Source organism: Megascapheus bottae, chromosome 13 (genome assembly GCF_031878675.1).
Source record: "Megascapheus bottae isolate mThoBot1 chromosome 13, mThoBot2.hap1, whole genome shotgun sequence".
Classification (NCBI taxonomy): Eukaryota; Metazoa; Chordata; class Mammalia; order Rodentia; family Geomyidae; genus Megascapheus; species Megascapheus bottae.
The window spans coordinates 13,877,883-13,902,696 of NC_143521.1; the positions used below are offsets into that span (position 1 = coordinate 13,877,883).

The 24,814-nt window shown below is 35.6% G+C and overlaps 1 protein-coding gene across 1 annotated transcript in view; it reads left to right on the plus strand.

The window, feature by feature from the left end:
- The window catches only part of Antxr2 (ANTXR cell adhesion molecule 2), a 116,833-nt gene that overhangs the window by 18,901 nt on the left and 73,118 nt on the right, over nucleotides 1-24,814 (plus strand). Inside the window, exons 8-11 of the mRNA XM_090343359.1 lie at nucleotides 9,920-9,980; nucleotides 12,836-12,934; nucleotides 15,811-15,880; nucleotides 23,669-23,747. Of these exons, the coding sequence (XP_090199485.1) occupies nucleotides 9,920-9,980; nucleotides 12,836-12,934; nucleotides 15,811-15,880; nucleotides 23,669-23,747 (309 nt within the window). The remainder of the gene's footprint in view (nucleotides 1-9,919; nucleotides 9,981-12,835; nucleotides 12,935-15,810; nucleotides 15,881-23,668; nucleotides 23,748-24,814) is intronic.

The window sequence follows — 24,814 nt, forward strand, 5'->3', positions numbered from 1 at the left end:
AAAATCAGACCAACATGTGACCTCACAGCTGTAGCTGAGGGTTGCATAATTCACTTCTTTGGAAGAAAATAGTAAAAATAAAACAAAGCAACAGAGTGGTGAGTAATACGGAAAGAACAAAAACTCGGAGTCCTCTTTGGTGACTCTTCCTCTTTTGTACAAATGGGAACATGTTTCACCAATCAAAATTACTTCCGTAGTTTTTTCTTAATCTAAATGAGAGTACCTCAGAGAGCATTAACAAAAAAAGAAACATCATTTGTGAAGATTACGTTATAACTATACCCTGGTCTCAAAGAATTTAGAAAAACATTGCATTCTAGGTGATGCTAGGTATCACTAGAATAAGTTGCTGATGGGAAAGAAGAGAAGTTAAATAGGAAAGCGGTCATCTCATGCAGGACATTTAAATAACACTGTATTGGATGTTTTCTAAAAGGAAAATGTGCAATATATATTTTAAGAAGTAACTTCATTGGTAGTGTTAGGAATAAAATGCTTCTTTTGACATATAAGTCATTTTCTTCAGTAATGTCTATTGTTTCATTGGAAAAGTATCTAAGAAAGGTGTCTAAGAGTATATCCTAATGGACTGTGAAGACACTTTAAACTTGTCTAAAAATAGGTGATTTTCATAAGACAGAGAACATAATGAATATTCTAACAAGACCTTAGCTTAAGTGATATTAGCAGGCTGTGCCTTGAATCTTCACTGCTTGGTTGTAGAAAGTTCCTGTAAATCATAGTTAATGAAAATCTTAAAGTCTAACCAGTTATAACAATACATTTATAGAGAGAAAAGAAACAGCAATGTTGACGGCCAGCTCCCAATTGAAAATTGGTTTTCAAGAATCCAGTAATGTAATGGCTGTAATGTAAAGATTTTATAAGTTAGATTATTTGTGACTTCTGTTTATTCAAGGATCTTTCTCATGGAATGTGATGAGGCATCTCATCATAACATAAGTGTTATGAGAATCATGTCCATGTTCACTTAACTCCTGGGTTTAATTTGCCTGACGTCTACATCATTGAGTTACATCCAAAATAGTGTTGCCCCAATTGACCACAATCCATCATTGAGTCATTCATATGAATGAATAAATAAAGAACATAATTGACAACATTTTTGTAGTATAGTCATGGAGTCTTTGAGCACCAAAAGTTAGCTTTTGCCTCTGGATAACAAATAATTCCTGCTCTTCAATACAAGTAATTATCCCACCATATTAAAATTCAGTTGATCACAAATGTTGAGTTCAGTTATGAAATTTAGGGGGAAAAATAATAATGGTGATGTCGTTAGAACAAGAATAAATAATATTGACATCATTAGTACCAGAGAAAGCACAAAAACTCCAGGTGTGGTGCCTCATTTGTGTAATCTGAGTCAATCTGGATGCTAAGATTCAGAGGATGGTAGATTGAGGCCTGCTGGGGCACCAAGTTCTCCCAGCCATGCACTGTACTATTAAAGGGAAAAATCTCTATTCAGGGAATGATCACCATGCTCTTAGGATCTTCCTGATTAGTAGATCTTGCCAATACTTCACTTGTTTCATTACTTTATATTTGGAGGAATGACAGAGAATGGGAACTGTGAAAGGTTTCAGGAATGAATGGTTTCCTGTTAGTAAGATAATTGGTATAAGAGCACCACTAAGTCATAGGGCATTCCTAAGAGCTCAGTTTATAGGCTGTTTTATTTATTTATTTATTAAAGAATTTATTAACATTGATTTTTTACATCTTATTTCAAGTGACGTATTTAACAAACAAGTATTCAAGAAAGGAATCTCTATATACATTCACTGGCACTCAGATTTTAGAACATAATTGAAACTAGGTTGAGGGTTTGTATGTCATAGATACATATTAATCTATGTGTTAACACATAGAGTCACAAATTTTGTGTCTATGTAGTTGTGTTTATATTTCCAATACCATGTCCATAGCATTGGGTATGCAAATATTGAGTCATCGCTCTTTACTGTTTGGAGCTAATAGCCACATATTAAGGATACCATGCGCCTTTTGTTTCTTTGGTCTTAACTTATCTCACTCAACATGATTCGCTCTAGATTCATCCACTACCCTGTGAATGCCATTATTTTATCTTGTCTTTTGACTAATTCCATTATATATATATATATATATACATACATACATATATATATATATATATATACCACATTTTTTGTATCCATTCATCTGTAGTAGGGCATCTGGGTTGTTTCCATCTCAGCTGTTTTTTTGGGGTGGATCATGGGGCTTCAATTCAGCCTGGGCACTGTCCCTGAGCTCTCCAGCTCAAGGCTACCACCCTACCCTTGATCCAAGCCCTACTTCCTATTTTTTTGTTTGTTTTATAGAGGTTTTTTTTGGAGATAAGAGTCTCAGGTCCTTTTGTGCCTGGGCTGGCTTTGAATCTTGATCCTCAGATCTAGTATTTCAGGTGAAGTGAGAGCCAGTATGTCTGGCTGTTTTTTTTGTGTGTGTGTGGTACTGGGAACTGAATGCAGGACTTTACAGTTTGCAAGGCAGCTATGTTACTAGTTGAGCCACAACTCCAGCCCACTTTGCTATTTTGGGGACCAGGTCTCACATTTTGCATGGAATCCTCCTATTTATATTTCTTGCCATAGCTAGAGAATAGACATGTACCAGCACATTGTTTTTTTTGTTGTTTGTTTTTTTTTTTCTATTGAGATGGAGTCTCAATACTGTTGTTTAGACTGACCTGGTACCTTAATCTTTCTGATCTTAGCCCTTGTATAGCTGGGATAACAGGCATATGTTACAAGCTCAGCTGTTGCTTGAGATGGGGGTGGGGGAGACAGTATCTTGTGAATTGTTTTTGTCCCAGTAGGCCTTAATGCACTATCCTCCCAATCTCAGCCTCTCAAGCTGCAAGAATCACATAAATGATCCACCGCCTCTGGCTTTGTGTGCTCATTCCTATATTAATGATGTCAACATTATTTAGATCAGTTTGGTTGATATACCTTCTGGGCCCCCTTGGAAAGGATTGGAGTTAAGACAGAGAAGGAACAGAAAGTGTCTTGATGGATAGCCCCCAGTGCAAACAGGTAAAGGAGGAAACAAGTCTCTAACAACAGAGGCATTGTTCATAGAAGAGAAAGAATGACAAAGTGCTCTAGGTAGGAAAAAGCAAAGCTGTTTAGGTTTTCTGTAATATCCAAACACTTGGAATACTTTTTTTCTTTTTTCTTCTAAATTTCACTAAACTAAAAGATTAAAGTGAGTTTTGCTTTAAGTTGTTCATCACTAATTTTTTTGTTTGAGACCTGCTTTTTATAGTACTTGTAACTCTTAATTGACTCAGAACAAAATACATGATATTAGATTTCACTTTACCTTTAATGGTACTTTCTAACATGCCTCCATCTGTTCCCTTAATGGAGAAGTGGTACTAACTTACTTGTAATTATCCTTTGTTGTCAGTGTTGTATATATACTTCAAATCAGTGAGATGGGCATTTAGAATTTTTATAGAGTTATAAAAATGTTGGAAAAGTTTGAGCAGTGTATATGAATTGAAATATTAGGAGAGAATCTATTTCTACTTCAATTACCTACCTAAATTTATTCCATGTTAAGTTTTCATCTTCAGTAGACCATCACTTTCCCTTAATAAATCTCATGTTATCCTAAAAGTACCAGAATGAAAAAGCCATATCTATTTCTGCTATCTCCATATGAATCAGTCCTATATGAATGTCACATATTTGTTATTCTACATGTTCCAGTTACGGAAAGCATTCAGGGACTTATAAAAATCTCAATCACAGTTTGGCTCAAAAATTTACAATCTCTAAGAAAACAGAAAGCAAGTCAAGATTTTCACAAAACTTAGACCTTCTCATGCTGCCCAGTTACTGCTCCTAGGGATGGTTCCCTGACCACACAATCCTTCATCTCGTTATTATTCAGCATTTATAAAGAGTTGAGTAACCCAGTAGACAAGGAAGATAAAAGACTCTTTGTAACCAGTGGAATTGTGGGAACAGTTGGGCTTCTGATTTAGCCAGGGTTCTCAATGCCCCATGAAGTTTGCCAGTTCTGGTTCCAGAGTACATGTTGGTATCTAGTGTAGAAATTTGGCTTGTGTTGAAATTCTACAACTAGACATTACACTAGATGTCGACTCAAGCCATAGTAATTTGGAACATGCCATGGGGTATTCAGAGAGATACACAATTCTGATAACTTCCCTCAAGTTGGGCTACAGAGAGTGGACAACTGTGGCATCTATGTTCATTTATTGCCAAACATCTGTAGCTCAAAGAGGCCAGCAGGCAGCATAGTCACAGCTGGCAACTAACGCTGTATCCTCTGAATCCCATATTGCTGCTACCCAAACTAAGCCCAGAGGGGAGACACAAGCAGACTTTTCTTTCTCTTCTCCTCCCCTCTTGCTAAATAGAGAAATCTCCTGAAATGAATGTTCGAAATTCTACCAAACTGTGATGAGATTCCTGAATTGTGAAAGGAAGGCATTGAAGTTTTATACAACTAGTTAGAAGCAATGGAAAACAATCCTGATTTCTCAGCAGTGATTATACTTAGTAATGTTATCTTAACTCAGAAAAGAGGAAAACTTGGATTTTGAGTCTAGGTTAATACCTTAAAGGATTTTTTCCCATATATCTTTGCAGGAAACATTCTAAACAAATAAATCTGAAATAGGAGAGGAAGTTCCAACCATCTTATAATGTGCATTTAAATTTATAGTTTGGAATATGCTGGGATATAGAGTTGTTCCACACGAAAAAACCCCAGAATATAAAATTCCATATTTAACCTCTTTTTCTTTTTTTCTCATATATTTTTATTGTAATTAATAGAAGGGTTACATTATATTCACCAGATAGAAGGTGTATTACTTCACAAACATTGATACCCTTTCTCACCCCTACCCCTGCCCCTCATCTGCTTTCCCTCCTTCCTTATCCGACAACACGTATATATATCAGATAACCAGGTGAAATACTGTAAAAGAGATGAGAGATAACATAGTACTCATTATATGGCTTTTGTTTCTATATCCTGGAGGTCCTTTCATTTAGTGTCATCCTATGTGGCTTTATGTATCTAGGTTTTGTTCCATTGTAAATCTCTGCTAGGAGAGCCCAAGGTTTGTACTGATTATGACAAATGAGGGAAACTATTGAGCCTATGTTCCTTTGAGTCTGGCTTACTTCACTTAATATGATTTTTTCTAAGTCTTCCATTTCCTTACAAATGGGGCGATGTCATTGTTTCTGATGGCAGCATAGAATTCCATTGTATATAAATACCACATTTTGTTGATCCATTCATCAACTGAGGGGCAACTGGGTTGGTTCCATATCTTTGCTATGGTAAATAGTGCTGCAATGAACATTGTGTGCTAGTGGATTTAGTATGTCCTTGTTTCTGGATGATGGGATAAATGCCAAGTAGTGGAATTGCTGGGTCATAGAGGAGTTCTATGTTTAGTCTTTTGCGGAACTGCCATACTGCTTTCCATAGTGAAACAAAAGCCATATAATGAATGATTGTTGTCCTTAATGTACTATGTTGTCTCTCATCTCCTTTGCTGTCCCTTGGTTATCTCATATTGGTATAGTATCTCACTTTGTTATCTGATATATTGAATTCATTTGTATTTGGATATTTGAAATTTGATAGGGAAGGGGGGAAAACCAAGACGGGTGGGGGGTGTGGGGGGGGGGAAATGGGTACCAAGACATGTGAAAGGGTATCAATGTATGTGAATTAATGCACCTTCTATCTGGCAAATATCATGTAACCCTTTTACTAATTACAATAAAAAAAAGAAAAATTAAAAAAAAAAGTTTGCACTCCCACCAACAGTGTAGTAGTGATCCCTTCTGACCACATCCCCTCCAGCATCTATTGTTATTAGATTTCTTGATCTTGGCCATTCTAACTGGAGTCACAGGGAATCTTAGAGTTGTTTTGATTTTGATTTGCATTTCTTTTATGGCCAGAGATGTTGAGCATTTTTTCATGTGTCTATAGGGCGTTTTTGTTTCTTTTTCAGAGAAGACTCTCTTTAAGTCTTTGGCCCATCTTTTACACTTTTTTTCTCAGAGCTGAGGACCAAACTCAGGGGCTTGCACTTGCCTGGCAAGGGCTCTTCCACTGAGCTAAATCCCCAACCCCTGGCCCATCTTTTAATAGGATGGTTGTTTCTTTGGAGATTATTTTGGAGTGATTCAATTTTTTGAGCTGTTGATATATTTTCAATATGAGGCCTTTGTCTGTTGTATGGTTAGTGAAGATCTTCTCCTACTCTATAGGCTTTCTAGTTAATTTGCTAGCTATGTCCTTTGCCATATAGAAGCTCTGTAGTTTAATGCAGTCCCACTTATCCAGACTTTCTCTGATTTGTTGTGTTTCTTGGTCCTTATTAAAGAAGTTTTGACCTGTGCCAAGGAGACCTAGTGTGTCTCCTATTCCTTCTTTTTTTTTTTTTTTTTTTTTTTTTTGCCAGTCCTGGGCTTGAGCGCAGGGCCTGAACACTGTCCTTGGACTTTCTCAAGGCTAGAGCTCTACCACTTGAGCCTCAGCACCACTTCTGGCTCCACCTACAGGGTTTTCACAAGCATCCATGTTTCAAATGTCTGGAGGGTCACAGATTTACATTCCTGTGTTAGTATCAATGAGTTCATGAAACAACAAAAGATCTATTGAAATGGAATATTTGGGAAGGGAGAGAAAAATGCATATAGTTTCTATATTCAGAAAAGAACTGAGTGACTATGTGTATCTGGGCATTTAAGTGAGAGGTAATGAGGAAAGGACAAAAGAATACATTATTTTCCAAAGAATTACCCAAAGTTAGCTCCATATTCAAGGGGAGAGGAAAAATGTATACATACTTATTGGTAACTGTAATCATTTTAGGAGGTGAATCAGCTTAAAAAGAGTGATGGTTTATTTTGACGTGATTTGGGAATTTTCCTCTGTGACCCATGGGTGATGACCCTTCATGGGCTCATTAAAACTTCCACCACCTCCATAGCTCCACAAGCTAAGGAGCAAGACTTTAATACATATGCCATTGGAGAGCACCTATCCCAATCACATCTGTCTGTCTGTCTCTCTCATCTATCTAACTACTACGTATCTATGCAGAGATAGAGCTAACATCTGCTTAGGCATGGACTTTTGAAGTCATTATAAGCCAGATTTTAGAATGTGTTAGGTAGAACAAATGAATGCAGACAAAACAATCAGATACATTCAAACAGTTTATTCAGTGTGACATTTTATGATGCGCAGATTGTAACAGATCTGTAGGTCATGGAAGATCTGGTTAGCAGAATGAGCTTTGTACTCAGTCAAGCCCAGAATCATCTGCCTTAGTAGTTATGAGCAAACAGTTCTACAGTAATTTTAAAAGCCCCCTGAACTCTAATTTTCTGATCTATAAAATAGACATAATAATAACATGTATTCATTACAGTGGTAAGAATTAACTGAAGAAATACAGTTACTGAAATTTAAATAGGCAACAAATTATAATTGTCATGTTAGATTAAAAAATTTCCTTGGCACTAGAATGTAGAAAGTTTTAGCTAAGGAAGTTTTAGTCAGAAATAGGGAAAATATATGTAATTATTTTTTACTTAAAAAAATAATAGCACCAAGCCCTGGATTTGGTTCCTTGGTACCACAAACATACAGAAAGATCTGTAACTGGTGCTCTGGCTCAGGTGGTTGAGCACTAGTCTTTAGAAAGCTCAGGAATAGTACCTAGGCCTGAATTCAAGCTCTAGGACTGGCAAAAAAAATCCTAAATGTAGTTTTAGTGATAAGATGTTGGAGTAGCATACTTTTTTTCATGGTAAAAGTAAGATTTTTTTTTTTGTGCACACACAGATATACATATATCCCCATGACTTAAATCATAGAAAATTAAATTTAGAGAATACATTAGTTGATGTGATCTGCTTCCGTTAATAATGTTTGGTTTGTAGATTTGTTCTATAGTGCTATTGAGTCTCTTTGGTAGAAAGCACTTTCTGTTTCTATTGAGAAATAGTGAAGGCAGATACAATACGTATTTGAAGAAACATCAAATCCTAGCCCGTCTTTTTGGCTGGTTAAAGATTAAGATAACTTTTTTCCTGGGCTACCCTGGAACTGTAATCCTCCAGATCCTGGGCATTGGTGTAGCTAGGATTACAGCAAGGAACCATTGGTGTCCAGAGATAATTTTGATTTTAAATAGATGAAGCCTTTGTCTGATAACTTCCTTTGCTACTTAAACAATGTTTCATTTATACTGATAGATGAATGGCTAACTAGCTAGTAAAGATATTACAACCTGAAAAATGCAACTTGTCCCTTTAATGTGACCTATTTTTATTTCTGGTATCTTTGAACTTTATTTTTTAAGTGTTAAATCCTTACCAATTCATGTACTGTACAAATGTTCAAAGAGAGTTTGGTTCAAGGGGTTGAGTATGCAAGTTTTTGGTGATTTGAAATATTCTAGCTGAAGAGGCTATAATAACTTGAAATGGTCCTCAGTTCTTGAATCTGTTGTGCTAGGATATTAATTTTAAGAATTGGGAAATAGCTCTTTGCAATATCTAAAGGCCCAGTGCCCTTTTTAAGAGATGCATGTGCATCGACAGTGAGAATTCTCTGGATCTACTGTTCGTTTCGGGCCTCCAGCATCTGTATCTCACTGCTAGGACAGGAAATACAGGAAGCATTTCCTTTTCCAGTTACAGTCCTTCCTTTTCCTTCTAGTTGGACGCAGAACTGGCTACAAACCGCTGCACAGCTCAGGCTCCAGCTTCTGTCAGAAAAGGAACACTGCCCAAATTTCAGCTAAAATTTGTTTGACTTTGATAACGTAGTACAGAGCTGTTCTAAAAATAAAGACAGGATTGTTGTGGCCGTTTGGAACAGCTTATTTCATCACTGTTTTTCACTTGTAGCCTTGTGCTTTGTATGGTGGTTTACATTTCTCAGAAGCAGAAGTAGAGCCATTCTGTTTCAGCGCCTTGAGAATGCTTGAATTCAGAGCCTGTGTTTCTGAGGATAAAATTTGGCTCCCACAAGACTTTGTCCTGCACTGGGGGATAATATTTGATATGTATAAAACAGATGAGCTCCCGTGGGAATTCAGTCTGAGAATGAACTAGAAATGTCACTGGCAAATAAAGAACTGATTATTTACTGATAACATATTGAACTTCTAAACAGAATCCACACCAACATTATTAAATAAGAGATCTGCTGTCCTGTCTTTGCCTAATGGAAAAAGCCAGCGTCAATTGCATGCTATTAGAAAATTTTAGTTATCTTCATATTACAAAGCTACCAGACTTCTGGGAATCATCCAGCCTACTTCTGCTTTTCCTATGTTTATTCTAATCCAGTAAGAATCCTACAGTATACAGTCTTAGAATATGCCATGTCGAAATTTCCTTAAAGTTTGGCAACTTCACATGTAACAGTTGATTTTTCTTCTCTTTCTTCCTCTCTTCCTCCCTCTCCCCTTCTTCATCCCACCCCTTCTCTCTTTTCCTCTCCCCTTCTCACCCTCTTTCCTTCCCTTGATAATGAAATCACTGCCTGGTTTCCATCTTTGAGCTTTTATTAGTCAAAGTTAGTGCTCTATCACTTGAGCCACAGCTTTGCTTCTCTTTAGGAAGTTCATTAGAGATTAGAGTCACACAGACTTTCCTGCCTAGACTGGCTTTAAAGCATGATCTTCAGATCTCAATCTCCTGAGTAGGTAGGAAAAGGCTCTGCCTTTTCTTGAAGTGGGGAGAAGATCTCAAGGACTTCAAGAATTACTAATTGTTATAATGTATGTCATTTGTTATAATTTTGTTCTATAGCTTGGTCTCCTTATTTTCTTTTCTAGATACTAGATGTATCATGTACTGAAATCTTGGAATTGAGACCCTCAAGTGTCTGTGTGGGGGGTAAGCATTTAAAAATGTGAACTATCATGTAAGAGATTGTATTTTTTTTCCTTAGCTAAAATATATGATTTGAAACTCATGCTGCAAAGAGAATAGCAAAAATAAACTTTTCTGGCATCTTTTTTTGTGTAAGAATTTTAAAGTAATTCCTTGAAATATTTCTATTTTAAATTCAAATTTTTAAGAGTGGAGTGTTACTTTAAATAATGAGCATATTGTGTGACAGGCTTTTAGAATCTTCTATATACTTAGTTCATGTTTAGGATATTTCTCATGGCAAATAAAATATGGAATCTTTTATCTGACCATACAGTTAGGTATCTGTGGACTTTGAGCTTCATGCTTTGATGACCTGGCCAAGATACAATATCTGCCAGCTCTAGGAACAGAAGGAAATTACTTAGAGGCAGGCTACAGGAAGAAGCAGATGGCTTCTACAGAAACACACACACACACGCACACTCCCCCCAAAACTCATGGCTTTATATTTATCTCCCAGTCAACCTTGTCCAGAGAGTCTCATTCTTTTTTTTTTTTTTTTTTTTTTTTTTTGGTGGTGGGTCATGGGGCTTGAACTCTAGACCTAGGAGTTGTCCCTGAGCTCTTCAGCTCAAGGCTACCTACTGCCCTGCCCCTGAGCCATACCCTCACTTCCTGTTTTCTAGTGATTAATTGAAAATAAAAGTATCATGTTCTTTAGTGCTCTGGCTGGTTTTGACTGAGATCCTCAGATCTTAGCCTCTTGAGTAGCTGGGATTACAGGCGTGAGCCACTGTGCCTGATGAGACTCTTATTCATGCTGGTTTATTTTTCGTTCTTGTTAAGATTTGATCTAGAGGGCCGGGAGTTTGGCCTAGTGGTTAAAGTGCTTGCCTAGCATGCACGAAGACCCGGGTTCGATTCCTCGATACCACATACATAGAAAAAAGCCAGAAGTGGTGCTGAGGCTCAAGTGGTAGAGCTCTAGCCTTGAGAAAGTCCAAGGACAGTGCTCAGGCCCTGAGCTCAAGCCCAGGACTGGCAAAAAAAAACAAAAAAAAACAAAAAAAAACATTTGATCTAGAATTAATTTCAATAACTTGGAAACAGAAAAATATTGTGTCTAATCGGGAGATAATCTTGAATTTTGCATCTCCTAATGAAGTACTATTGAGATGCTTAAAAGATGTAGCCATTTCTAAAGATAGTGATGAAAAATACCTAGTGAAAACAATGGAAGTAATACTAAAATAATAAGTATTTTTAAAAATCAAATTTTACTACTGCTGGTTACATACTATGTCTTTGTCATGTGTAAGTGTATCTAGATTTTGTAAAACTTCATTTGGAAGTTTTCGAATCCCTGGTTTGAAGTTGGGAAAATGGAGGAAGAGAAAGTTCATGAGCTGTTGATAGTGATGTTCTGTTAGAACTGTATCTGTTAAATATCAATATGTGCACAGTTTCAGGATTATGTGCTTCTTGTACTTTATTTGAATTTATAGAAGTCAGCTTTCTTTCATAAGAGATCAAATGCAGAGTAGTCTGTCATAGTCAGTGACTATATGTGGGTTAGATTATGGTATGTGGGACAAGTTTGAGAGGATAGGTGTTAAAATGAAGTGACATGCTGATGAAGCCTAAAGAATCCTGAGCAGAAAAAGCCAGTTACACCTCATTAGTGACCTATTCTTGATTTATAAATATATGTAAAGCTTGACCTGTTTCTTATAAATGTGTGTAATAAAGACAAAACTAGAACCTCAGCTCAACCAGTCAAACAAACAACCAACAAATTTATTAATCATGAAAGCAGGGAATTTCTGACAGGGTAAACCATATAAGGTCCTGTGTTATGGTTATCAGTCAGATGTTTCTTTTGTGTTACTTCCAAGTTTATCTCACTGTTTCTGAGTTAGAGCTACTCAATTCATGAACTGTGATTTGCTCAGGTAAACTCTTTAGCATTTTATTGTACTGGAGTTTGCCTTTGTAATAAGAGTTAATCACTGTTAAAATAGTTGATATACACTGTAATAATCCAGAGGTAAAGATTTTAGGTCTGTTAATTTTTCTTCTAGCATGAATTCCATTAACATTTAGTGCCTTTATAGGTGGGCATAAGTACTTAAATCAAACTCCTTTAGTTTACCTGCTATAGATTATTAGTGATACAAAATACATGATCTCTGATGATTTTAAGTCTGTATGCAATTAAAAAAAAAGAAAGCAAGGGTTAGTAAGGCAAAGAAGCTATTGGAGAAGAATTCTGTGTGGGAGAGAGATCATATATTCATGTACTAAGACATAACATTCATTCTTTTAATTTTGTTTTTATTTTTGTCAGTCGAGGCCTGGGTGCTGATCCTGAATTTTAGAACTCAAATCTAGCTTGAGAGATCAATCAAGGAGTGAGCCATCAGAGACTAGCAATACCCACATTTTAAAAAGATATACAGTCATGGTTCTAAGAATCATAGTTTTGTTTGTATATCTAAAACTTAATAATCAAGAATGGGAAAAGTGAAAACAAAGATGTTTCTTTCTTGATAGTTTTGTAAGGATAGAAATTGGAAAATTTTGTATGTCTGTGCAAGATAGGCTTTTAGTTCTCATCCCTTGGTCACTATTAGAAAATGCTCATTTATAGAATAAAATAATGTGTTTTGATGTTGTGACTAAAGGAGATCTTCACTACATTTACTTAAGTGGTGAAGAAATAAAGCACAGTTGGAACTGTTTTTTTCATTGTTGAATAGTATGAAGAAATTCACTTTTTGCCTTGATAACCTTTGTTTCAAATAAAATCTTCACTTGAAGAATTTGTTATTCAGTAAGCAATGGTTAAAAATGTATGTTTTCCTTTTCTCTTCTAGAGGAGTTTCAAGTTGTCTTGAGTGGGAGAGCAGTCATATTGGGCAGCAAGGATGACAATGTTCAATGCACCTACACTGCAAATGACACGTATACAAAGAGTAGGTACCAGTAACCTCTGTGGCCTCTCTGTACAGTGGTGGAACATCAAGTGCTTGCCTCTTTATTTCCCAACTAAAATCAGCTATGTTATTCATTCTGAATCAGGGAAGAAAGAAAGAAAATTTCTATGACAGAATAAGTAGCAATAATTAGCAATGGCAATGTCCATAATTGTAAAAATGCTGAACCCTTTCTGAAATAGCCTCATTATTATTGTGTGTGTGTGTGTGTGTGTGTGTGTGTGTGTGTGTGCGCTGCTATTGGGGCTTAAACTAGGGCTTTGGCTCTGCCACTTAGTTTAAGGCTGGTGCTTTACCAATTGAGTTACAGTAATACTTACAGCTTTTTTTGTTTTGTTTTGTTTTGGTTAATTGAAGGCAATAGTCTCAAGGATTTCCTTACTCAGGCTGAAATCTTTAGCAATGAGCCACTGAGCAGCTAGGATTACAGGTGTGAGCCACAGGCACCTGGCTTAGTATCCTCATTATTTAAATGATGGTTTGTGGCTAAAAGAGTAAATGGCCTATGGTTGCATAGGTGATAGATAACAGGCAGAGCAGATATCCAAGCCCAGTTTTTATTACTGAGGGATTAACCAGAATCCTCCTTTTCCCAGACTTATTATTTTGCTACTCTTGTCTTATAATGCAGTTATCTTGGACTTGTACTCCTATGACAGTATCTCAATTTTTGCCATTTGTTTTTTCTTCTTAAATCTGATTTTCTAACAATTTGTTAGGATTTTGTATTTCCATTAGTCACCCATAATAGTGTCTATTGATAATTGACCTCCTCAATGAATTTTAGTTTCCTGAACAATTTGGGACTCTAGTAAAACATTTTTTTTTCCTTCTGAGTTTTGGTAGCTTACACCCGCAATTTTAGCCATTCAGGAGGCTGAGATCTGGGGGATTGCAGTTTGTAGCTACCCTGGATAGAGAAGTTTGCAAAAACCTGGGCTGACAATGTGACTGGAGTGGTAGAACTCCAACTATCAACTTACACAAGCTGAACAAGCTTGAGGTCTTAAGTTCATACACTGGTATCAAAAAGATCCCACCAAAAATAAAAACAAATTTTTTTCCCCATAGAGGATTACTTTCTCCTCTAAAAATATATTTTGTAAAACAAACCATGTGTTGCCAGGCACTGGTGACTCATGCTTATAATCTTATCTATTCAAGAGACTGAGATCTGAGGATCCAGGTTCAAAGCCAGCCAGAGAAGGAAAATCCATCTCTAATTGACCACCAAAAGTGAAAAAGTTCAGGGACAATAGCCAGACCCTGAGCTAGAGCTCCAGGACTAGAACAAAATAAACCCCATCCTCTCACCCCTGTCCCCAATTTAGCTCTTTGAATTCCAGAATAATTGTTTTATGAGAGATTCATTCATAAATTTTCCATTTCTCTGATGGTATTAAACCCTAATGAACATAGCTTTGGTCAAACACAGCAAGTGTTCCATATGTATTTGTTGGAATACAGGGTTAAAGATCTCAGTAAATATCTGCTTCCTCAGTTTCCTATTGTGCTTTTCATTTGATAAGGCAAAATTTATGTAACAAACTTTGTAACAGAAACACATCTGGATAGGGAAAACTAATTTTATTTATATTCAGTAATCATATGTACGTAAGCAATAGTTTAACTCCTTTTGATTACATTTTTGGGTTGATTATGATATACACATGGTTTATGCTTAGCTATGTAAGATTTGACTTACCATTTAATTTACTAAACACTTAAAGTAGAATTGAAATTGTTTCTTCCTCAGCTGTGTTAGTTTTCTTTTTTGTTTTGTTTTTATTTTGCCAGTCCTGGCTTTGAACACTGTCCATCAGGGCCTGAGCACTGTCCTTGGACTTTAGCAAGGCTAGAGCTCTACTACTTGAGCCACAGCACCACTTCTGGCTTTTTCTATGTATGTGGTACCAAGGAATGAAACCTGGTCTTTGTGTATGCTAGACAAGAGCACTCTACCATTAGGCCAAACTCCTGGCCCTATAGCTTTATTTTATTTATTTATTTATTTATTTATTTATTTATTTATTTATTTATTTATTTATTTTTTGCCAGTCCTGGGCTTGGCCTCCGGGCCTGAGCACTGTCCCTGGATTTTCTCAAGGCTTGGGCTCTACCACTTGAGCCACAGCACCACTTCTGGCTTTTTGCTACGTATGTGGTACTGAAGAATCGAACCCGGGTCTTTGTGTGTGCTAGCCAAGCACTCTACCACTAGGCCAGACTCCCGGCAAGTTTTTTGTTTTTTAATCAAAGAAGAAAGAAATAAAATCTTTATGCTAGTATGAATAACAATAATTAGGCCTGGTAATGTTTTTGCCTAGAATGTCTTGCTTCACATTTTAGAATGATTTATTTCGTTAAGTAATGTTTTGAATATTTCTAGTCTGGTCCATTTTTTTATACATTGTTAAAAATCAATAGGATATTTTAAGTACTAAGTTTAATAAAGTGTATTTGTGTTTGTAGATGTGACTGTTTTGTTAGAATCATGAAATAAGTTTATTCTTTATATGTTTGTTTTTTTCACTTATTCTAAATTTTGCTTTAAAAGATTTTATTCTTCAAATGTTGAGATGTTTGAAATATTCAGGACAAAGGAGGGTATTTTTATATAGTATTGACAACCATATGTAAACTTTTCTAGAAATTCTGAATTTATGATTTACTAATTATTATGTGTCAGTGAAGCATATGCACTATTCCCAATTGTCACTCCATTTTCTTCTCCATTAAGTGAAGTGATATTAGTGTATGTAATAATTAACATTTGAACCCTGGTTATATATTTTTAACAAGACTCTGTCATATACATAAACTCTTTGCTAATTCAATGGCATTTTATTTTTCAGGTGTAAAACCAGTAAGTGTACAGTCTGACTCAATGCTGTGTCCTGCACCTATACTGAATAAAGCTGGAGAGTAAGTACTTCATTAACAACACTTAGCAACAAATTATTAAACAATAGAAATATAAATTAGTAGCTTTATTATATCTACAGTTTAGAATGTACGATAGAGTTTGAAATTTATACATCCTCTATCCATAGTCTTAGAAGATGGAAAATGGTATTTTTTAATCTTGTTTCCAAATATTGATTAAAAAGTTCATAAGTATTTCTATAGACAAATTTAAAAACTATCATTAGAGACTAGATAGAGCTGTGACCATAGTTTTGAACTCCTGGTTACTAAATGTACACGCACGCACACACACACGCACACACACGCACATGCTTTTCTTTCATATATTTTTTATTGTAATTAATAGAAGGGTTACATTATATTCACCAGCTAGAAGGTGCATTAATTCATATACATTGATACCCTTTCTCATGTCTTGGTCCCCATTTCCCTCCCCCCCACCTCCAACCCTCATCTTGTTTTCCCCCCTCCCTATCCAATTTCAAATAACCAAATACAAATATATCCAATATATCAGATAACAAACTGAGATACTGTAACAATATGAGATAACCAAGGGACAGCAAAAGAGATGGGAGATAACATAGTACATTAAGGACAACAATTACTTATTATATGGGTTTTGTTTCTATATCCTAGGGGTCCTTTCATTTAGCATCATACTGTATGGCCTTATGTATCTAGGTTTTGCTCTATTGCAAATCTCTGTTAGAAGAGCCCAAGGTTTCTACTGATTATGACAAATGAGGGAAACCATTGAGCCTATGTTCCTTTGAGTCTGGCTTACCTCACTTAATATGATTTTTTCTAAGTCTTTCCATTTCCTAACAAAGGGGGCAATGTCGCTTTCTGACAGCAGCATAGAATTCCATTGTGTACAAATATCACATCTTGTTGATCCACTAATCAACTGAGGGACATCTGGGTTGGTTCCATATCTTTGCTATGGCAAGTAGTGCTGCAGTGAACATCGTTGACGCACACACTTTTTCTGGCGTTCAAAAGTACAATTTTTAGTGTATATAACATTTAACAAATACTAAATATAATTTGGAATATAGATCATTATGATACCCTTTGGACTAGACAATATGCGAAAATATTTATTAATATGTACTTACATATTACATTTCTGTTTAAGGTCTGTATTTATTAAAAGTTTTATGATAGCTCACTAAAGTAAGAGATCTTTAGTTTGGATGAACAGTTTCAATTTGAGCTATCTAGACACAATAGTTTTCAATAGTAAATAATTCTATTTGTGATTTTTTTCCTAACCTTTCTATTATGACACAAATGATTGAAAATAGTTGAGATGTTCTCTAACCAATGGAAACAATTATTTCATTGATGAATAGAATCTTATTCCTGGGAGAATTTCATATTGTTTTTTATACAGATTTGAGAAATAGGCAATGCAGGAGCTCATAACCCAAAATTTGAATTAGTGTTCAGAAAATGAAGGTTACATTATCCTCTATAGACCAAAAGAGAACTATTTTAACATTTTCAAGTTGACTTGGACACTTTGCTTTTGTAGACAGTGACAAGATAGTTTTTGACCAACACTTCTGGTTGGGCAAACAGATTTGTGTAGTATCAGCTTTCTATTCTAAATAAATCAAAAGATTTTTGCATTATTTAAATTAAAAGGTTATTCATTTTCAGCATTATATAATAATAATAATAACCTAGTGTTAATGATACATGTTTATGGTTGAATTAGGCTGGTACTAGGCTTGAAGCAGGTCACTTAAGCACAAAAGTGGATCAGTCACTTCCTTGTATTAGCTATGACAAATCTATCGACATTTAGTCTTGTTTTATTGAATTTCTAATTTTATGTTGAGCCTCTTATCCCTCTCACTCCCTAAGGTTCCTTCTAACATGCTTTTTAGATTTTAATCATTGGCAGCTTTATTCTTTTTATCGTTCAGATCAATTACCTTTGAAGCATAATTGATTCCTCTTTATTGTGTGCAAAGTCCATCAATCTACCATCTCAGCTCTAATTTCAAAATATATCTAGAATTTATTCTCAGCTTACTACTGCACGACTACTACTTTCCTTTTTTAGACCAAGTTATTATCATCTCTTGCTGTGATAATTCATTTTTCAGCTTGCTTTTGCTTTTATCCCAGCAGGGGTGATCTTGTTAACACAGATAAGTTCATGGTATTTCACACTTCAAAATGCAATAAGTTCCTCATCCACTTAGAGTAAAATGCTAATATTTGCAGTGTCCTATAAAGTACTACAGGTGTCACATCCTTATATGCCTTTCAGATTTATCTCCAGTTTCCCCTTCTTAGTAAGACTTTTATGGTATCCCTGTTTGATTAAAAAAAAGCTTCTGTCTCCCTTGACCCTGTTCCCTTTGGATGTCTTAATTTCTCTCCAAGTTGCTTATTTACTTTTGTTATTGTGTGTCTTCTTTTGGTTAGGATAAATTTCATATATCATATTCCCCTTCCTATGTGCATGACATAAAGGATTCATTAGGCATTTGTTGGATGAAAATGTGAATGAATTTCCTCAAGTATTAGTTTTAACAATGTAAAGAACCTAGAGAGGCTTATTTGATTGTCATAAAGGGACAGCCATGAAAAAATAATTAGCATCTTATTTGGGGTTGGGGGACATAACATTTAAAAGAACAGAGAATGACCTAACATTTTATTTATGAGAAGTTAAGGAAAGTAGCATACATTTTTCTTCAAAGTAACAAGGAAATATAAATATGGAGTACAATATGCAACTAAAGGATGCAATACATCTGCTTGGTCCCAGGACTGAATTTCTGCGTTTTTTTCAATCCTGCCTTTCAGTAGAGTACTATAAGGGACATTTATATTAAATGATTGTTGATAGACTAAATACTTGAGAGATAATTATTTTTGGAGAAACAGATACTTGAACTCAGGGCCTCATGCATGCTCAGTATTCTACTAATTTGAACATGCTTCCAGCCAGAAGATAAGATGTTAAATACCACACACATAGTACAAATACAGGTCAGAGAGGCATCTAAAGGAATTGTTTTGTCTTCCTTCGCTTTTCAAATGTACAGGCTTCCACAGAAACAAAGCTTTTATTTATTAACATATTTTGTATTTGAGGATATCATTATGTGTTCTACTTAGGATGTTGCAAATAATTTGGCCTTTTTTCTTTGCCTTGAATTTTCTTCAGATACATTTGTTAAGTGCTGAGCGCTTATGAGATTGGATTCAAACCAACACAACTGAAACAGTTTAGCCTTGTAAGGTGACTGATGCTTAATATGCTTGCCTAATTAGCTTTTGGCTAAGGATTCAAACCCATTAAATAGCTAGTTAGTCTATGTTTCAAATAAACACATCTGGCCCAGCAGTGAATGGAGGTGTTTCCTGTGCGAGGGTGACAGATGTGGTGATGGTCCCCCCTGTTCTCTCACTTAAATAATTAACAGCACACTGGTGAAGTAACCCTAGACAGGCAGCCTCAAAGCCAGATGCATGGTCTCAGAGCTGGGTCTGTGGGTATGTGCTTGTTTTCATTAGCCTGCTCTATCAAGTTCTTTCTCCTCTTTGTGTTATATTTCAAATTGTACTTTTAACAAAAAGGTTATTTTTTGGAGGCAAAAAAGTCACACTTGTGGATTAAAAGAGAGTACACATGAAGATATTAGCACAGGGATCACAGGGGACTAAGAATGTTGGAGTGCTATAAGACATTGTCTGGCGTTCAGAAATTGATGTTACAGAATAAAAATTAAAAAGATTTAAGCAGATCTTATCCAGAAACTATCATTGTGAAGCATTATTAGAAGAACACTTGGAAGAACTCTCTTTGAGAAAGATCCATATTTATTATATATCTTAATTTGATGTCGATTTTTGGGCTAAGGTGAACAGTTTCCTGGCATTTAAACAGAAATATGGTATACATACATTGAGGCTATTCTTTCCTGTTCTCTGGCATATTTTACTTTTAAAACACTGGATGATGAAGAAAACTGTCTTACGAATAATAATCTGTAGATTATTTAGTAGTTTATTTCTTGCCATGGCCCGATGGTACCAACATGCCTTCTTCAAGCTTGAAGAAAATGATCTTCTTAAAGTTCTCTAATTCTTCCCCATCTGAAGGCAATATGTGCTTCACAATTAAATGTGCAGGTATCTCACAAACATATAGCATGTGTTTATTTTCTGACCCTTATTTTGTGAGACATCAACAATAGCACAGCTGTTCTCTAATAGTTGAGATCTCAAACCTGTAATTTGGCAAGAAGAACACAACAAATTGGGTAAATATACACAAACACATTGTGAAGAAAGAGAAACAGAACAGAACGAACCAGAGTCTTATCCTACAGCTTGTTTGATAGAGATGATTTAAGGTGGCATATGGTATAGTTAAATGTGCTTTCAAAAACATTGGCCAGAATCTTCTGGCAAATATGAAGTAAATATCTAGATCATATGAAAGTGATAGTATTAGTTCTCTTAAAAGGCAGTGTGGGAAGATTCTTAACAGTGTTTTGAGGAAGAAGTGGTGGGTTTCCACGCATGATTTAGTTACTTGATTCCTAAGGATTGCTGGGATGAACAGTGTGGTTAATGGGGGTGAGAGAAACCTAATGCTTTTATTCCCTCCAATATTGGTATTTTTTTCAATATTAAGCTTGGATTGTTTTGTCTGGGTCCAGATTGATTAATTTCACTTATTTTCTTGGTTGACTAAGTTCTCCCTTTATCACAGCTTCTCTTGTTTACAGAGACGTATCTCTGTGTGTTTGTATACACATGCCTTCACATCATCTAATTCCTTTGCGTTAGTAGCGGGTGATAAAGCAATAACTTCATTCCCCCCTCTGTCTCTCTCTCTGTCTTTCTGTCTTTCTCTCTGTCTTTCTCTCTGTCTCTCTCTCTCTGTCTTTCTCTCTGTCTTTCTTTGTCTCTTGCTCTCTCTTTGTCTGTCTCTCTCTCTCTCTCTTTGGTAAGGAATCAAACTTCATGGATACAAGGACATGGGTTATTCCATCACTAGGAGTGTATTAGAATCTTGGTGGTTCTGATAGGTAAAGGTCAGGATCCTTTTCCCGTCTCTCTTCCCATAATGTTTATCTTTTCATTCTCATAATTTGTGGCTTTCTGATTAGACCTATCAGTGTGATAAAAATCACCTAGTCTATGTTGTAACTCCATCCTAAGTAGTACACACAGTTCCAGACAGTTTTTTCAGGCTGAGCGGGGGGAGGGGGGAGATAATGATTCTGTTGAGTACACACAGCCATTTGGTTGGATTGCCAGCAAAATCTTACTATGTTGTGGAATGAAATGCATTTTAAAATACTGCAGAAGGGTACTGTTCAGATAGATTCATTTTTCTCCCAAACATTTAAAAATATCCTATGTACATGATTTGATGTGTGTGTGTGTGTGTGTGTGTGTGTGTGTGTGTGTGTGTGTGTGTGTGTGTGTGTGTGAGTCCTGTGACTTGAACTCAGGGTCAGGGCTCTGTCCCTGACCTTTATTTTTGTTGTTGCTGAAGGATAGCACTTATTCTACCACTTGAAGCACAGCTTCATTTCTGGCATACACACACACACACACACACACACACACACACACACACACACACACACACGCACACGCACACAGTTTTAGCGGAGATAGGAGTCTCATAGATTTTTCTGCTAAGGCTGGCTTTTAACTGTGATCCTCAGGTTCCTAAGAAGCTAGGATAATAAGCATGACCCACCTTCACACCTCCATCCTTAGATCTCATCCTCTTGAGTATCTAAGATTGCATATGTGAGCCAACAGTGCCCAGAAAGATGAGTATATTTTTTAAAGGAAGACCATAAATGGATATGCATGAGAAAAATTTAATAAGATCCTGTAGAAACTATGTAGAGATTAAATTAGAGAGTTATAAAACTGAAAGTCTTTGCTGAAGCAAGTTCTCTGTGTAAAGTCAGAAAAAAATTAGTGGTTTTAAATTTTCAGTTTCTTCATTTGGAAGGTAAAATAATGTTAGCCCTCAGTGGGCTACTGTGAGAATGAAATGGGAAAGATGAATTGATGTGTCTGATCACAAAAGAACATCAATAAAATCTATTAATTATTATTGTTGCTCTTGTTGATAATGCCCCTACCATAGTCAGAAAGGAAAATGTCCTATTGTATTCATGTAGTCAGAACAATCAAGTAGATTTCCATAGCTATGGAAACTTAATACCAATTCTGTTTTACTTAATACCAGTTACATTATCATAGATTGAGTAAATTTACCCTTATAATTATATCTCATGTTCTAATTCTATTTTGATAAAAACTGAAAGTTGTGAATGTTTCTCTGAGCAGAAAACTGGTTCATTTCTGAATGCTTTGTGTATGTATATAAGGGGATACTGAGGCTTGAATTCAGGTCTTCACATTCTTGCTTGATATTTTTGCTCAAAGCTGAAGCTCTATCATTTGAGCCACACATCTACTTCTATTTTTTGCTGGTAAATTGGAGATATGAGTCTCTTGGATTTGTCTGCCTGGGCTAGAACTGAACTTTGATCCTCAGATCTCAAGTTTCTGAGTGGCTAGGATTAGAAACATGATCCACAATACATGGCTTATTTTCTGGTGAATTCTTTTTTCTTTTTTTGGCCAGTCCGGGAGCTCGAACTCAGGGCCTGGGCACTATCCTTGGGCTTTCTCAAGGCTAGAGCCACAGCACCACTTATGTATTTTCTGTGTATGTGACACCGAGGAATCGAACCTGGGTCTTCGTGTATGCTAGGCAACAAATAGGCCAAACTCCTGGCCCTGGTGAATTCTAAATGTGAGATTGGGAAGGAGTTTGGTGAATATGTACTGATCTTCTAAAGTGGAAGTGGTAAAATTATCTTCAACAAGCACATATTCTGAATCAAAATAACCTTTCTCCCAAATAGAACATGCCCTATCCTGCTAAATGATTTCTAGTAAACATTTTAAAGCAGAGAACTTTGGAATGAAGAAAAATTATTTTTGGATTCAATTATGCTTAGTCACCAGAACAAAGCAAATCAAAACAAGCCACTCAGTTATGCTGAATGAGCAGTTATATTTAAATTTCCTTTCTTAATTAGGCCACTTTAAGTTTTGTTTTGAAATAGGGCAAAAATTCATTTAATTTGATATAAATACTCAAAATTCTCACTTCTTTCTGAATTTTGGTAAGCTTTCTTTCCCTTTTTCATTCTTGACTGTATATTTTAATATCCTGAGATCATATACTCCCATTTCTCTTTAGGTTGTATAAATTAAATCTTTGGTTTTAATATCCTCAAACTGTTGTACAACAAGTTTAATCATTTCACTTTCTCTCATTTTGCTTCACTTTCTTCTTTTCATTTGTATTTTCTCTGTATTTCACTGTTTGATGATATATTACTTCAAATTTTATGTTCTTAAGCAATGGATATCAATGATAGTAATACTATCACTTAACTATAAGTTAAGTGGGATCAAATAATTTTCTTTTCATTAGGTTTTTGTGAATCTGAAAGAAACTCAGATTTCTCTGGATTAAGGAGTTTTCTTAATTTTACTATTCCTGCTAATGCTCTTAGAAAGAAAAATCAGATCAAATAAGTTATAATAAATTACAGAAAAAATTGAAATATTTGATTAGAAGCAATGATCCTTTTTAAGTATTTTCTAGCCAGTTTTGAATTCTATAAGACTATATATAAGGCTCTCCAATCCTTTGCTTTCTTATTTATTGTTAATTATATTGTTTCTTCATTTTTCTTTCAGAACTCTTAATGTTTCAGTGAGTTTTAATGGAGGAAAGTCTATCATTTCAAGCTCAATACTAATCACAGCCACACAATGTGTAAGTAAAACGTTAGTTGTCTATTAAAATAATTCTATCCAGAAACTCTTAAAAAGTCTGTATTGTTGAGTGATACAATGGAAAGGAAACAGAGAATAACATGGAAAAAACACAAGTAAAATTTACATAAAATTTCTTTTTTAACTTAACTCCATTTGAAAGGAATTTTAAGACAGTAAATATTTGATCCTGATTGTTACACAGTTATAAAAATCATATAGAAAAAGTTAAATAAAAGCATTAAAGATGGTGCATTTCTTAGAAAAAAATGTAGAAATGATTTTCTTCTGTGAAGATTAGAATTTAGTATACAAGATGTTTATCTTGCTTCAGTCGTTAGTGCATCTTAATTGTGAATGCTTTCTCATAGAAGTAATGCATTTGATTTTGATAGTTTGTTAGTATCTTAGACTGCATTGAACACTGCATTTTAGTTGTGATTATTGATTTTGATTGCCTAAAATGCAGTATTTTAAAATATAAATTCAGTTCATATGACTATTTTTCCTTCATGCTTAACACATTTGTGATATAAAACTGTAGAACATGAAAACAAGAAATACTTGACTGAGTATGTGGCTACTGTGTTTAAGTATGGCTTGTTTCTTCATAATATAAATCAAGCCAGGTGCTGGTGACTCATGTCTGTAATCCTAGCAACTCAGAAGGCTGAGATCTGAGGATGATGGCCGAAAGCAGCTCTGGCAGGAAAGTCAGTGAGATTCTTATCTCCAGTTAACTGCCAACAATCCAGAATTGGAGTAGCTTAAAGATATGGAGTGCTATTGTTGAGCAAAAACCTTTTTGCTCAAGGAAAGCACCCAGGCCTGAGGCTCTAGCCTCAGGACTGTTATGTTTGTGTGGGTACATCCATGCACACATTTGCGCACACATGCATGCGCGCGCACACACAACACACAGGGTAAATGAAGGTAAAAAGGAAAGAAAGAAAGAAATAGAGAGAGGAAGGAGGAAGGGAGGGAAGAAGGAAGGAAGGAAAGAAGGAAGAAAGGAAGGAAGGAAGGACGGGAAGAAAGGAATCCTGTCCTCCCAAAGACCAGAATCCA